At 45.3% G+C, this 17,100-nt stretch overlaps 1 protein-coding gene and 1 non-coding gene across 6 annotated transcripts in view; both read right to left on the bottom strand.

Annotated features, from left to right (window-relative positions):
- Window positions 1-17,100, bottom strand: part of LOC126213522 (uncharacterized) — a 173,677-nt gene that overhangs the window by 59,691 nt on the left and 96,886 nt on the right. For all 5 annotated transcript variants that reach the window (XM_049941358.1, XM_049941356.1, XM_049941355.1 and 2 more), the window contains one exon: window positions 101-175. In XM_049941358.1, the coding sequence (XP_049797315.1) occupies window positions 101-175 (75 nt within the window). The remainder of the gene's footprint in view (window positions 1-100; window positions 176-17,100) is intronic.
- On the bottom strand, window positions 16,656-16,729 carry Trnas-cga (transfer RNA serine (anticodon CGA)). Its single transcript has one exon. It is a non-coding gene; the product is annotated as a tRNA-Ser (tRNA).

Here is a 17,100-nt window from a genome sequence, read left to right as displayed (position 1 = left end):
GGTGATCTCTTTCTTTTGGTGATGGGTTCAGTAACAAATACTCAACAGATACAATGTAAGTACAAAATAAGCAGAAATGCAAACTATGCTAGCTTTCTACCTGCATTTGTGCTAAATCGGCAGCTTCATCATCGTCTGAGAGTTTCTCTTGCTTTATTGTGGTATATTCCATATCCTGCAACACAGACAAAGATTTAACTCAAATGACTGTGCTACAAAATGGTTCAAATTGTAACTTTAACAAGGAACAACTCGCGCCAATGGGGAAAGTCTCGTATTAAGCTATCAACCGTCATCCAATTGAGGAACTAACTACAAGTGGTTCCATCTTAGGATCTTTACTTTTTCTTGTGTACATCAATGACATTTCATCAGTAACATTACCAGGTATCAGGTTAGTTATATTTATAGATGATATGAAAATCATAAAAAATAGCAAATCAAACAGTTTTAGAATGGTCATTTAATGAAATCTGAAAAACCACTCTCTATGAAGTTCATAACTTGTAAGATATAAAATACGATACAAAAATGAAGAAGCTGATGTACTCTGCTTACTTTCATTCCATTATGTCATATGCGATTATTTTTTGGGGTAACTCATCAAGGCAAGTCAAAGTTTTTCAAGTTCAAAAGCATGTAATAAGAATTACTTGTGTTGTGAACTTAGCATCATCATGCAGAAATCTGTGCAAGGAACTAGTGATACCAACTACTGCTTAATAATATGCTTAGTCCTTAATGAAAACTGTCACTGTAACTCTTTTTTAAACCAACAGCTCAGCCCATGGACTCAATACCAAACATAAGAATACCCTTTACAAAGATTTGCCATCACTTTGGTCCAGAAAGGTGTCAATTATTCAGAGAAACATATTTGCAATCACTTGCCAGCAGTAAGAAAAAAAATGTAACTACCAATACAGTTCAGTTTAAGAGGAGGCTAAAGGATTTACTGGTAGCCACCTACTCATGCACAAAAAATGGTTCAAATGGCTCTGAGCACTATGGGACTTAACTACTGAGGTCATCAGTCCCCTAGAACTTAGAACTACTTAAACCTAACTAACCTAAGGACATCACCCACATCCATGCCCGAGGCAGGATTCGAACCTGGGACCGTAGCGGTCGTGCGGTTCCAGACTGTAGCACCTAGAACCACTCGGCCTCCCCGGCCGGCTACTCGTGCACAATTCACAAATTTCTTACAAGGGGGAACTGATATATACACAGGCAATTAAATAAGATAAGTATTCCACATTTTGAGAGGTGGTAGTACAAACCAAAACAAAAAAAAATGTCCAGTAAACATGGGCTCTGAAACCATACATCAAGAGCTATGAGCACTTGCTGATCTCTGTGAAACACGTCTCACCTACTGCAAGCTCTTTGCTTTCCACATCTTGCAAGAAGGTAGAGCAGAGTGAAACAAGAAAAAAAGTCCAGTAAACATATTTTCTAAAATGCATACCTTGTTCAACAAAAGAGATGAATTCCACAGTAGTGAAGATGAACAAATGCTGATACCTCTTAAGGTTTCTGGAAAGCTTTTGACACTGTTCCTCACAAGCGACTTCTAATCAAGCTGCGGGCCTATGGGGTATCGTCTCAGTTGTGCAACTGAATTCGTGATTTCCGGTCAGGAAGGTCACAGCTCGTAGTAATAGATGGCAAATCATCGAGTAAAATTGAAGTAATATCAGGTGTTCCCCAGGGAAGCGTCCTGGGACCTCTGCTCTTCCTGATCTATATAAATGACCTGGGTGACAATCTGAGCAGTTCTCTTAGATTGTTCGCAGATGATGCTGTAATTTACCGTCTAGTAAGGTCATCCGAAGACCAGTATCAGTTGCCAAGCGATTTAGAAAAGATTACTGTATAGTGTGGCAGGTGGCAGTTGACGCTAAATAATGAAAAATGTGAGGTGATCCACACGAGTTCCAAAAGAAATCCGTTGGAATTCGATTACTCGATAAATAGTACAATTCTCGAGGCTGTCAATTCAACTAAGTACCTGGGTGTTAAAATTACGAACAACTTCAGTTGGAAAGACTACATAGATAATATTGTGGGGAAGGCGAGTCAAAGGTTGCGTTTCATTGGCAGGACACCTGGAAGATGCAACAAGTCCACTAAAGAGACAGCTTACACTACACTCGTTCCTCCTCTGTTAGAATATTGCTGCGCAGTGTGGGACCCTTACCAGGTGGGATTGACGGAGGACATCGAAAGGGTGCAAAAAAGGGCAGCTCGTTTTGTATTATCACGTAATAGGGGAGAGAGTGTGGCAGATACGATATGCGAGTTGGGATGGAAGTCATTAAAGTAAAGAAGTTTTTCGTCGCGGTGAGATCTATTTACGAAATTTCAGTCACCAACTTTCTCTTCCGAATGCGAAAATATTTTGTTGAGCCCAACCTACATAGGTAGGAATGATCATCAAAATAAAATAAGAGAAATCAGAGCTCGAACAGAAAGGTTTAGGTGTTCGTTTTTACTGCACGCTGTTCGGGAGTGGAATGGTAGAGAGATAGTATGATTGTGGTTTGATGAACCCTCTGCCAAGCACTTAAATGTGAATCGCAGAGTAGTCATGTAGATGTAGATGTAGATGCATTTTAGTGACCATGTTTGCCACACATTTTTGTCTTGTTTTGGTCAATACTAACACCTCTCAAAATATGAAATACTTTTGTAAGTCCCTGTACATAATTAATATAATCAAGTAATGTGTTATTGCATGAAATCTGACTTCTGTACACATCAGTGCAGTAATGTGGTAAATGCAAATAACTGATGTAAACTGGTTTTTCAGTTTTATGATGTGCGAGTAGAATAACGTGGGAATTGCCATATCTGCCTCAGCATATTGCATAAGAGGCAGTCAAATGAAAACAAGACACACGGGAAAGTACATAAATTGTTCATTATTTGGAAAGTAATTGCTGTAACTATTAATACACACATCAAAAAAAGTTTTGCATCACTTTGGTCCCGGGAGTTCCGGAACCTGTACAGAAAAATTGGGCTGGAGATCAACATAAACATCATTTACGCCCATTTTATTGCTCATGACAACGACACATTGCATGTTGTACCACCGTACAGCGACACCTTCAGAGGTTGTGGTCCAGATTGCTGTACACACCGGTACCTCTAATACCCAGTAGCAGGTCCTCTTGCATTGATGCATGCCTGTATTCGTCATGGCATACTATCCACAAGTTCATCATGGCACTGTCGGTCCAGATTGACCCACTCCTCAACGGCTTACAACCCTCACAGTGGTCGGTGGGTCACATCGTCCGTAAACAGCCCTTTTCAATCTATCTCAGGCACATTCGATGGGGTTCGTAGCTAGAGAAAATGCCGGCCACTCTAGTCGAGCGATGCCGTTATCCTGAAGGAAGTCATTCACAAGATGTGCACGATGTGGGCGCGAACTGTCTTCCACGAAGACGAACGCCTCGCCAGTACGCTGCCGATACGGTCACACTATCGGTCGGAAGACGGCATTCACGTATCGTACAGCCGTTACGGTGTCTTCTGTGACCGGCAGCAGCGTACGTCGACCCCAGATCGTGTCACCCCAAAACGGCAGGGAACCTCCACCTCGCTGCACTCGCTGGACAGTGTGTCTGAGGCGTTCAGCCTGACCGGGTTGCCTCCAAATACATCTCCGACGATTGTCCTGTTGAAGGCACACGCGACACTCGTCGGTGAAGAGAACGTGATGCCAATGCCGAGCAGTCCGTTCGGCACTGTGTCAGGCCCATCGGTACCGCGCTGCACGGTGTTACGGTTGCACAGATAGCCTCGCCACGGATGTTGGGAGTGAAGTTGCGCGTCGTGTAGCCTATTGCACACTGAGTCTTAACACAATGTCCTGTGGCTGCACGAAAAGCACTATTCACCACATTGGCGCTGCTGTCAGGATTCCTCCGAGCCATAATCTGTAGGTAGCAGTCATCCACTGCAGTAGTAGCCCTCGAGCGGTCTGAGTGAGGCATATCACCGACAGTTCTTGTGTCTCTGTATCTCCCCCGTGTCCGAACGACATCGCTTTGGTTCACTGCGAGACACCTGGACACTTTCCTTGCAGAGAGCCGTTCCTGGCACAAAGGAACAATGCAGACGCGATCGAACCGCAGTATTGACCGTCTGGGCACGACTGAACTACAGACACCACGAGCTGTGTACCTCCTTCCTGGTGGAATGACTCGAACCGATAGGCAGTTGGGCCCCCTCTGTCTAATAGGCGCTGCTCATGCGTGTTTGTTTACAACTTTAGGAGGGCTTAGTGGAATCTCTGAACAGTCAAAGGGGCTATGTCTGTGATACAACATCCACAGTCATCGTCTATCTTCAGGAGTTCTGGGAACCGGGGTGATGCAAAACTTTTTATGATGTGTGTACACTTCTTCCACTGTGAGACTAGACAGTCAATGACTTCGTGGGAACTGTCTGTAAGAGACTGCAGAACCACGATTATACCCAGGCGCGCACCTCTTTGTCCGAAGTAAATTGACAGCCACGAATGTCTTTCTTCGGGGCTCTGAAAATGTGGAAATAGCGTGGGGAGGATGTGTCAGGTCTTTCCAATAAAACTTCTGCTGTGTAGTCGAAACAACTTCGGCAACAGAGGGGGGGTGTTTTATTGGCAGGTCGGTTCATCCACACTGGAGATGTTTTGCTGGGCAGCCATTACATCCTCCGTACAGTCTAGATCTCTCTCCGTGCGGTTTCCATTTCCATATTTTTTGAGCTCTGAAGAAAGACATTCAGTTCTGTCAATTTATTTCAGACAAAGAGATGCACACCTGGGTACAATCGTGGTTCCGTAGACAACCTGAAACATTTTTCCATAAAGGGATTGACCATCTAGTCTAATAGTAGGATAAAAGTATTAACAGTTAAGGTCATTACTTTTGAAATAATAAACAGTTTACTTACTTTTTCCATAAGTCTCTTTTCGTTTGACTGTCCCTTATACTTCTCCGTGTGTTGTGACAAGTTTGTTAACATTACACGTTAAATAAAAATGTGTTTAAGCCTTTTTGAGTTAGTCAACATCCATGATGACCACTTCACGTGTAAATATGTAATACTTATTCTTGTTTTCTGACATGTTCTGCATTCTCAAGGATCTCGTAACTATGAGCCCACAGAATAAAAGTATATCTAATCTAACACACACCTAATCAAATCTAACACACAATGTTTGCAGCAGAATGACAGAAGAGCTGCAAAACCAAGTTACAAGTTTAACGTTTCACAGACACCAAGCTGTTAAAATGGACTACATTTCAAGAGTGACAAAGACTAAAGGAAGAAAACCACGACTCGATGAGGGAAACATCCCAGCATTTGTCTGATACGTTATAGTGATGCTGTAGGAGATTTGAGACTTGGAGACAGATGTTTTGACTTAAATATCCCGAATGCAAATCCACATCTCCATAAAGAAGTAGGAGTTATTGTTTGTGCAATGTCTCTTATTTTCATTATTATCTCACCAAGCAGTTAGCTTAGAGCTACAACAAAATTTTGATATGTAGCTTTTTACGTGTACATTCTGAAATAAAATTGTCTGTGTTTATGTAAGACTTTAGAGAGAGCCTAAGCTTTCGACAGTCTCCTCCACTGTCACAGTCACAACCTGAGGGCCCATACAGCGTGCCTCTCACACATCTAACTAGTTGGGAGAAAAGAGAAAGAACGTAACGTGTATCACGAGCTCAGGCATCGAGGCAGTACTGAGCAGAGGAGGAATAGCTGAAAGAAATGAAAAGAAAATATAGTGAATTTACACAATGGAGATGAACCTGAAGGCAATATTATGCTAAGAGAAGAGAAAGCAAAAGTAGACGAAATGGGAGATATGGAACTATGAGAAGAATTTGGCAGAAAGCTGAGAGACTTAAGCGGAAACATGCTCCCTGGAACAGACAACATTCTCTCAGAATTATTGAGATCTGTGGGAGAGCTGACAGTGACAAAACTATTTGACCTGGCATGTAAGGTACATTAGACAGACAAAAACCTAAATTTTTTTCAGGCTACTTCCAACAGCAGTAACATATTTTTTGAAATGTGTGAGACACGGTTGTATTAATACTTGTTTATTACTACTAATGATGTAGGAAAAGATAGAGTGCTACTTACTGTAAAAAAGCCAAGTTAAGCTGCAGACAGGCACAATTAAAAGACACTGACATAGAGCCTTCAGTCACAGCCTCCATCAGCAAAAGAGAAACAAACACCACGTGTGACATAAGCAAGCACACCTCACGCACACACGACCGCAAATTCTGGGAGCCCGGGCCGGAATGCAACTGTCACGTCGGATGCCGGCACTAACCTGGAGTGCGTGGGGAAGGTGATGGGATAGTAGTGTACGGATGGAGGGAGAGACAAATGCTGTATGACGGAGTGTGCAGGGACTAGAATGCCATCAGGAGATTGTAGGGCAGGGAGGTGGGAAAAAAAGGAGCAATAAAGGAGACGAGCGGCAAAAGACGGGCGAGTGTATTCGCAGAGGTGGCAAACAAAGAGGCTGGGAGACGAGGTGACAGGGTGAAGGCGTGAGGACGGTACGTTACCGTAGGTCGATATGGCCGAGGCCGGGATACTTGTGGGAGCAGAGAATTTGTTTTAAGGATAAATCCCATCTGCACAGTTCAGAAAACCTGGTGGTCGTGGGGGTGGGAAGGGGGGGGGGGGGGGGGGCAAGCATCCAGGTGGCTGAGTTAGTGAAGCAGCCGTCGAAATCGAGCACGTTACGTTCAGCTGCACATTACGCCACACGGTGGTCAGCTTTGCTCTCTGCCACAATTTGGAGGTGGCCGTTCATCCTGCTGCACAGCTAGTCGGTAGTCGTGCCGATACGAAAAGCTGTGCAACGACTGCAGCAGAGCTCGTAAACGACATTACTGCCTTCACAGGTGGCCCGGCCCCTGATGGGGCAGGATAAACCTCTGACAAGTCCGTAACAGGAAGTGCTCGGCCAGCACGACGTGCTCGATTTCGACAGCTGCCATCTGAATCCTCCCCTCCACCGCCAGCTTTCCGCTCCTGTAGTAGTCTCGGCATCAATCTACAGTAACGTACTATCCCCACACCCTCCACCTGACATTTTCCACCTCCCCTGCCCAATCACCTACTTCCCATTCTCGTCTCTCACCCTCCGTTTGCCGAGCTCTTCCAACGTACCCACCCATCTTTCCCCACTCCTCTCATCTTTCGCTCCTTTTTCCCCCCACCTGCCTGCCCCACAACTTCCTTGCGCTGCACCTGTTAGAATCCTAGTGCCTGAACACTACACCGGACCGTATTTGTCTCTACCCCCATATGTAAACTAGTATTCCTTTTCCTTCCTTGCCCCACCCGAGTTGCTGCTTGCATCCCACGTGACAATCACACTCTGGCCTGAGCTCATAGAGTTTGTGGTCACGTGTGCACGAGTTGCGCTTGCTTGTGTGCACGAATGGTGTGTTTCTCTCTTGCTTATAAAGGCCTTGGCCAAAAGCTCTATGTAAGTGTCTTTTAACTATATCTGTCTGCAACTTTATGTGTCTTCTTTACTGTAAGTGGCAATTTATCTCTTCCTATACAGGTTGTTTCAAAATGAATATACAGGTTTTAAGGCTTTGTAGCGCATATTACATTCACCTTACAATTATAAATAATACACCAAATGAAAGAGAAACACAAACAGTTTTTCTTACAATTATTCAGTGTGAACACCGATCACACATCAAGTTGTTATGCGAGTTGTTCCGAAACCTCGACCGAGGTATCGTGAGTAACTGTTGCAATAACACTGTTTCTAAAGTCGGACAGATCAGCTGGTATCGGAGGCGCATACACGTGATCACGTCAGATCGTGTGTGAATGTGGAGGTCGTGCATAAAATGCTGTGTCAAATGCCCCCTCGCATCCGATCCACCGGTCGGCACAGTGTTACACCGTCCGGGTTATCTGGATACTTCCCACCAACACCAACCTATACGAACTCCGGAGATGGGAACTTGCTCTTCAATATATCCTCTCTTCCCGTTATCCACCAGGCCTCAATCTCCGCTAATTTCAAGTTGCCGCCACTCATACCTCACCTGTCATTCAACAACATCTTTGCCTCTGCACTTCCGCCTCGACTGACATCTCTGCCCAAATTCTTTGTCTTTAAATATGTCTGCTTGTGTCTGTATATGTGTGGATGGATATATATGTGTGTGTGTGTGTGTGTGTGTGTGTGTGTGTGTGTGTGTGCGCGAGTGTATACCCGTCCTTTTTTCCCCCTAAGGTAAGTCTTTCCGCTCCCGGGATTGGAATGACTCCTTACCATCTCCCTTAAAACCCACATCCTTTCGTCTTTCCCTCTACTTCCCTCTTTCCTGAGGAGGCAACAGTTTGTTGCGAAAGCTTGAATTTTGTGTGTATGTTTGTGTTTGTTTGTGTGTCTGTCGACCTGCCAGCATTTTCATTTGGTAAGTCACATCATCTTTGTTTTTAGATATATTATACTACAGTATTATACGGCAGAATGAAATTGGCAAATAAAAACAAATACACCTCGACCTCCCGCACACAAACCCAAATCGCTATCCACTGCGCAGGACTACTCTTGTATGCTGACAGAGGTAGTTACTGGACATGTGATTACAGTGTTGCCAGATTGCCAATCTTTAACACCCATTTACTGTCGGAAATACGTGCAGGATGAAATTTTTTAAGAGAAATTTTTGTATCGCACGTACGTGAGGAATCGCGCTGCAAAGTCTTAGAGTGCAAATTTTTCTTCAGCTTGTATATAGACAAACAATTAAGTGCTTTAACACAGAAACATGTATGACCCATTCGAATATCAGATAACACTGTTAAATTGATAACTGCGAAGATTTTACAAGTAATATACGGTTATCAACATCAGAAATTTTTATGACGCGACTAATATTGAGAAGATGGCACGACACACAAACAGGTATAGTTATAAAGAAGTATTACTAAATCCCCGTGTCATAGATTAGAAGATTGCAACAAGTATTATTACATTCTTACTCCAATGAAGGCAGATGCTGACATTTGTGAATACTGCTGAACCATCAATTTAATTAGCATCATTGACAAAATACTGTACAAATCATCTACAGAAGGACAGAAACACTAGGAGAAGTTTATGTCGTGGAATATCAGTTAGGGTACTACAGAAACGTAGGAACGTGCAAAGCAATACTGAGACCACAACTTATCTTACTAGATAGGTGGATGGAAGAGAAACACACATTTATAGAATTGGTAGATTTAGACAAAGCTTTAGAAAATATTGTCTGGATTATACTTTTTGAAATTCTTAAAGAATAAGGGATAAAATACAGTGAGCAAGAGGTTGTCTAACTTGTACAGAAACCCAACTGCAGTTCTGAAGGGAGTGGGACAAGGTTGTAGCCTATCTCTAATCCTATCCAATATGTACAGTGAGCAAGCTATGAGGGATCCCAAGGAGAAATTTTGAAAGGAAATTAAAGTTCAAAGACAAGAAATTAAACTTGCCCAGGACAGTGTAGAAGGAGCGTTCAATAAGTAATATACGTTTTGAAACTTCCTGGCAGATTAAAACTGTGTGCCGGACTTTGCCAAAGGTTCCGAGTTCGAGTCTCTGTCTGTTTGAATCTGCCAGGAAGTTTCATATTGGCGCACACTCCATTACAGAGTGGAAATATCGTTCTGAAAATATACATTTTTTCCCCCCTGAAAGCAGGTACATTTTATTCACGATTCCAGTACACTGTATTATTTCCCACTCTTCTGTCTATACATTCCTATTATCCCTATGTTTCAACATAATATCTGTTCAATGCGACGGCCTTATGCCACCTTAGTCAGTGCCACTACAGAGTGGAAATATCGTTCTGAAAATATACTTCCCCCCCCCCCCCCCCCCTGAAAGCAGGTACATTTTATTCACGATTCCAGTACACTGTATTATTTCCCACTCTTCTGTCTATACATTCCTATTATCCCTATGTTTCAACATAATATCTGTTCAATGCGACGGCCTTATGCCACCTTAGTCAGTGCCACTACAGAGTGGAAATATCGTTCTGAAAATATACATTTTCCCCCCCCTGAAAGCAGGTACATTTTATTCACGATTCCAGTACACTGTATTATTTCCCACTCTTCTGTCTATACATTCCTATTATCCCTATGTTTCAACATAATATCTGTTCAATGCGACGGCCTTATGCCACCTTAGTCAGTGCCACTACAGAGTGGAAATATCGTTCTGAAAATATACATTTTCCCCCCCCTGAAAGCAGGTACATTTTATTCACGATTCCAGTACACTGTATTATTTCCCACTCTTCTGTCTATACATTCCTATTATCCCTATGTTTCAACATAATATCTGTTCAATGCGACGGCCTTATGCCACCTTAGTCAGTGCCACTACAGAGTGGAAATATCGTTCTGAAAATATACTTCCCCCCCCCCCCCCCTGAAAGCAGGTACATTTTATTCACGATTCCAGTACACTGTATTATTTCCCACTCTTCTGTCTATACATTCCTATTATCCCTATGTTTCAACATAATATCTGTTCAATGCGACGGCCTTATGCCACCTTAGTCAGTGCCACTACAGAGTGGAAATATCGTTCTGAAAATATACTTCCCCCCCCCCCCCCCCTGAAAGCAGGTACATTTTATTCACGATTCCAGTACACTGTATTATTTCCCACTCTTCTGTCTATACATTCCTATTATCCCTATGTTTCAACATAATATCTGTTCAATGCGACGGCCTTATGCCACCTTAGTCAGTGCCACTACAGAGTGGAAATATCGTTCTGAAAATATACTTCCCCCCCCCCCCCCCCCCCTGAAAGCAGGTACATTTTATTCACGATTCCAGTACACTGTATTATTTCCCACTCTTCTGTCTATACATTCCTATTATCCCTATGTTTCAACATAATATCTGTTCAATGCGACGGCCTTATGCCACCTTAGTCAGTGCCACTACAGAGTGGAAATATCGTTCTGAAAATATACTTCCCCCCCCCCCCCCCCTGAAAGCAGGTACATTTTATTCACGATTCCAGTACACTGTATTATTTCCCACTCTTCTGTCTATACATTCCTATTATCCCTATTTTTCAACATAATATCTGTTCAATGCGACGGCCTTATGCCACCTTAGTCAGTGCCTGCACGGGACCGCTCAACTGGTCCACATCGGAGCCGACGTCTCGCTGCACCGATAACCTCGGCAGTCGTCCAGCGAGGTGTTTGCAATCTGTCGATCACCTCGAGTGAGAGTGTCTGCACGTTCCGACACTGCAGGAATCACAGCTGTGTGCCACCGGCTGTCACCCGGGAGATCGGACAGGTTTCCGTGATCTTAGTGCGGCGGTGACAGATGCCTCGCCCTCACAACGCACCTCCGTTACAGATGCCTTTTTGAAGGCGACGTATAGTGTAACAATCTATCGGAACTTCACAAAATTATAAGGGTCGAGGCGAGAATATTCCAGGATGTCCTGCAGTGTCCCCGGCTGTCAGCTACGCCACGGTCACCGTCTGTGACTCGAGACGGCTTCGCCGTCCCTCTGTGAAGGGAAAAGCACCTGCCGCACGGCTGTGCTCTGTGGGTTACCGTCCGGCTGATGCTGCCCACCCTCACTGTGCCATCCACTGCAGTAAAGGGGGTGCTACAAGGGTCACTGCAAAAGAAATGCACACTATTTTTGTAAAAATACAGTTTTCATTCTGCATGTGTGAAAGTTTTACAGTTTGTAGATACATCCTTCCCGCTTGTTTTCAAACTTAGTTGAACCTGTTCCCGTGAGTGGCGCCGTCACAGCATGTCTTCAAGATGGCTGCTACACTTGACGTTCGTCAGAAGAAACGCGCTGTCATAGAAGTACTGTGCTTTGAAAACGAGACAGTGGGAAACATCCACAAGAAGTTGAAAAAGGTGTAAGGAGATGCTGCTGTCGATCGCAGCACAGTCGGTGGGCAAGCAGGTTACGTGATGAAAGCGGGCACTGCAATATTGAGGATTGCTCCCGCAGCGGCAGGCCTCGTACTGCACACACTCCAGACAGTGTGCAGAGAGTTAACGAACTGGCGACTGCTGACAGACGCATCACAGTGAACGAATTGACACGCTACGTTGGAATAGGCGAAGGAAGTGTTTGCAGAATACTGAAAGTGTTGGCGTTAAGAAAGATTTGAGCCAGGTGGGTTCCCAGAATGTTGACAGTGGCTCACAAAGAAACAAGAAAAACAGTATGCAGTGAAATTTTGGAGCAATACGAGAATGGTGAGATGAATTTCTTGGAAGAATTGTGAAGGTGATGAAACATGGCTCCATCATTTTTCACCAGAGACAAAGAGGCAATCAATGGAGAGCCATTGTGCAAATTCACCCAAGAAAAAATAATTCAAAACCACACTTTCTGCTGGAAAAGTTACGGATACGGTATTTTTCGATTCCGAAGGACTCTTGCTTGTGGACATCATGCTAAGTGGAACCACCATAAATTCTGATACATATGTGACAACACTGAAGAAACTTCAAGCTCGACTGAGTCGTGTTCGACCATATCGGCAAAAGCAAGATGTTTTGCTGTTGCACGACAACACACGGCCACATGTCAGTAAAAAACCGTGGAAGCGATCACAAAACTCGGATGGACAACACTGAAACACCCACCTTACAGTCTTCACCTGGCTCCATGTGACTATCATCTCTTTGGGAAACGGAAAGACACTCTTCGTGCAACAAGGTTTGAAGATTATGACTCCCTTGTGCACGCTGCCAAACAGTGGCTCCAACAGGCGCTGTTCCAAGATGGCGTAAGGCAGTTGAGAGGGATGGAAATTATGTGGAGAAATGAAAATATTGTTCCTTAAGGATATATCTACACACTGTAAAACTTTCAAACATGTAGAATAAAAGATAGATTTTTTTTTTTTTTTAAATAGTGTGCATTTCTTTTGGAGTGACCCTCGTACATTCACCGGACACAGCCGGCACTATTTCACATCCACAAAGCCACGTGACACCAGCGCATTCCTAGTACCCCTACGACAGGTGGCCCTTACGGGACCACCACCTGCAGCTCGCCTGCAGTGTGCTGCCGACTGTACCACCGAGTGTAATCCAGAATAAATGACGAGTCACAGATAGGGTGCTACCTACCAGGCGCCCGTTCTATAAACTGCACGTCAACAGACTCCAGGGCATAATACGAAATAAAATTCAAACATTCAGAAACGAACAATGGGGACAGAAACTCGCTGGGCTGGATACCACACGTCCTGGCGTGTGGCAGCTGGCCAGACACTTCACCAGGGAGAAACATTACATTCCCACGTTACAAGGACCAGACGGCCCAGCCTACTCCGCGACGGAGAAGGCAGAGCTTATGGCCTCAACACTTGCAGCGTCTTTCATGCCGAATCTGGTTCCTTCAGACCCAGCATTCACACTTGAAACGGACCAGGAGGTTACACGACTTGTAGCCCAGCCCTCGCGCAACGAAATAAGACGTACTAGCACAAATGAAGTTACATGGGCTATCAAGCACACCACCGCTAGAAAAGCCCCTGGGCCTGATGGCATTCAAAACCGTGTCCTCCAGGAGTTCACGGATAAAGCCGTAGAATACCTCGCACACTTAACGAATGCCATCCTGACACACCAACACTTCCCTGACTTTTGGAAGGCGGCCAAGGTCCTGATGTTCAGGAAGCCAGGGAAAGACCACTCCCTCTCACAAAATTACCGACCCATCAGTCTGCTGTGCTCGCTCAGCAAGATTGTTGAGAAGGTAATACTAAAACGTATCACTAGGCATTGCATCGCCAACGACACCCTAAGACCGGAGCAATTCGGCTTTAGGAATCACCACTCGTCAACACAACAACTCCTCCGCGTAGTCGAACATATAACACACGGCTACAACATGAACAAAGCCACAGGGGCCGTGTTCCTAGACATCGAAAAGGCTTTCGATCGTCTCTGGCACAACGGACTCATACGCAAACTAAGCGAAGCTGGTTTCCCGGACGGACTCGTACGTCTCATACACTCATATCTCACGAACAGATGTTTCAACACTAACGTGCAGGATAAACAATCAACACAACACGGTATCCAAGCTGGAGTACCCCAAGGAAGCATCCTAGGGCCCATCTTGTTTAACCTGTACATTAATGACTTCCCAGCGACACGAAACACGACGTTAGCCGTCTACGCGGATGACACAGCCATCCTCGCGCAAGACTGGAAACCGTCGAACATCAACTCACGAATACAGACAGCACTCAGAATAGCTGAGCCTTGGCTGGAGCGATGGCGTATTAAAGTAAACGTCGACAAGTGCGAAGCAGTTCTGTTCACACGCAGACCGAAACTACTGCGCAAACACCAACACTGTAGACCGATAACACTACATACACGCCCAATGCGTTTCCGAGAGAAAGTCAGATACCTCGGTGTCTGGCTGGACCGGAAACTTACACGGGGGGACCACATCGAATACGTTGCCAACCGAGTGCACGCGAGGCTCAAACAGCTCTTCCCAGTGCTCAACAGGCAAAGCACACTGAATAGGAGGGTGTCGAGGTCCTTATACATGACACTGATTAGACCTCTGATGACGTACGCAGCTCCCGTCTGGGGATATGCAGCTCCCACACGACTGCGCCGCCTGCAGATCATACAGAACAAGGTGCTACGAATCATTAGCAATGCTCCACGCTACACACGCACCGTGGATCTTCACCGTGAATACCGCCTCGATACCCTCGAGGAAGTATTCAGAAAACAAGCCACACGACTATACGCGAACTCGAGACACTCGAACAATCCGTTCATCCTCACTCTGGGAAACTACGATCACAACCACAGGTGGAAACACAAGCGGCCAAAGACACTGCTTGCTAGGGCATAACCACCTATGGTAAACTAACATACGCAAACAGCGACAAACGTCGGTAAGCCCCTGCATATCAGCAACACTGACTGGAAACCACCAGCTGCTATTAGAGCCGACCAACAGGCCACAGCAGGGACACCGACGAGCTCGCCCACAGACGCACGAACAATCTGCCAACACTCCCTCACACTGTGCCTCCGGTATATGACCTATCGGACACAAGACCGATAACAAACCTGACTGTTGCAGGCTGCTGACGCTGAACGAGGACTCTGTACCAGCACCCAGCGCCAGCCGCCGAGCAGCACAAACGCACAACGTCAAGGTATCGACACGCATGATACCCACTACTAACAAAGCCTATCCTTGTACAACCTATCGCAGGCAGCAAGACAACCGCTACTGCTCTTGCCGCCCGACCTAACTATCGCAGAGGTTTTTTTCCCCTCGGCTCTTGCCATGGCACTTTTTTTCCTCTGACCTTCAAACCCCTACCCTTCGTCCGATTTCGACCAATCTATCTCCAGATGAGCGCGTATTAATGGTTAACCCTAACCAGACGTACGCAAACATCGCAGTACCCACATCCTGCGACACCTCACTTTAGTGAATACTAACCCTTATGCAGAGATGGCAGTAGACCTTTTGTGTTGGCCATCATGCCGGTGTGGGCGTGGAGGGGCTCCACCTCTAAAAAAAAAAAAAAGGGTGCTACCAGATGAAGACCACAGCAGTGCACCACCGGTCGTGACCTCGACAAATTCTGAAGCTCAGAGAGTAACTGCCGGTGACAAAGAGTGTGTTCTCTCTCTCTCGTACTGTATTCACCGAGCGACAATTATTCCCATTAGATCGAACTACATCTTGTGTTCTTTCATATAGATTTGGTTTCTGGTTTTCATGTTTTCTTGTTGCTTCCTTAGAGAAACATTTTCTTTAGTTCAATGTTACCTGGGCACCGTCACCTTTTCTGTGCACACCATTCCACGGCAGGATACAGCATGTCCCACAAGAAACTCCTCATTTCTCAACCAAAATTAGCTGAGATAAAATGTTGTTGCATTACTTATTAAATGCCCTTCATAATTCTACAGCTGAATGGAATGGGTAGTGTCTCGGAAACATGTTATAAGATCAACATTAATAAAAGTCAAACAAGGGTGATGAAATGTGTGTGGACCAAAAAAGGAGATGCCGAGAGAATTACGAGGGTTGACTGAAAAGTAATGCCTCCACCTTCGTAACTCTTCAACAGTTGGCAGCATCGGTATGCGGCATGTACTGGCTTGTTCCGTAGCCTCTCCTCTACAGCTCCAGTTCGCGGGAAGCCTCAGCACTGAACGGTTGTGTCGTTACAGTGCAAAGTATGGAACCCCGCGCACACGGTCGCTGAATGTAATTTAATCAACGTGCAGTCATTGAATTCTTGACAGCAGAAGGCGTCAACTCACAGAAGGTTCATCAGAGAATGAAAGCAGTTTATGGTGATTGTGTCGATGTGAGTACTGTGCGTCGCTCGGCGAGCAGGTTTGAAGATGTTGAGGCAGGAACATCTGTCCTACAAGACAAACAAAGAGTTGGATGTCCTGTGACAGAAACCACTGACTTTCACAAGCAAAATGTTGACAGATTCCAGAATGAGATTTTCACTCTGCAGCGGAGTGTGCGCTGTTATGAAATTTCCTGGCAGATTAAAACTGTGTGCACCGACCGAGACTCGAACTCGGGACCTTTGCCTTTCGCGGGCAAGTGCTCTACCAACTGAGCTACCGAAGCACGACTCACGCCCGGCACTCACAGCTTTACTTCTGCCAGTACCTCGTCTCCTACCTTCCAAACTTTACAGAAGCTCTCCTGCGAACCATGCAGAACTAGCACTCCTGAAAGAAAGGATATTGCGGAGACATGGCTTAGCCACAGCCTGGGGGATGTTTCCAGAATGAGATTTTCACTCTGCAGCGGAGTGTGCGCTGATATGAAACTTCCTGGCAGATTAAAACTGTGTGCACCGACCGAGACTCGAACTCGGGACCTTTGCCTCTGGCAGAAGTAAAGCTGTGAGGACCGGGCGTGAGTCGTGCTTCGGAAGCTCAGATGGTAGAGCACTTGCCCGCGAAGGTCCCGAGTTCGAGTCTCGGTCGTGCACA

The sequence above is a fragment of the Schistocerca nitens genome, chromosome 11 (assembly GCF_023898315.1).
Source record: "Schistocerca nitens isolate TAMUIC-IGC-003100 chromosome 11, iqSchNite1.1, whole genome shotgun sequence".
Classification (NCBI taxonomy): domain Eukaryota; kingdom Metazoa; phylum Arthropoda; class Insecta; order Orthoptera; family Acrididae; genus Schistocerca; species Schistocerca nitens.
Note: the sequence above shows the minus strand (reverse complement) of the source record. Positions and strands in the feature narration are given on the sequence as shown.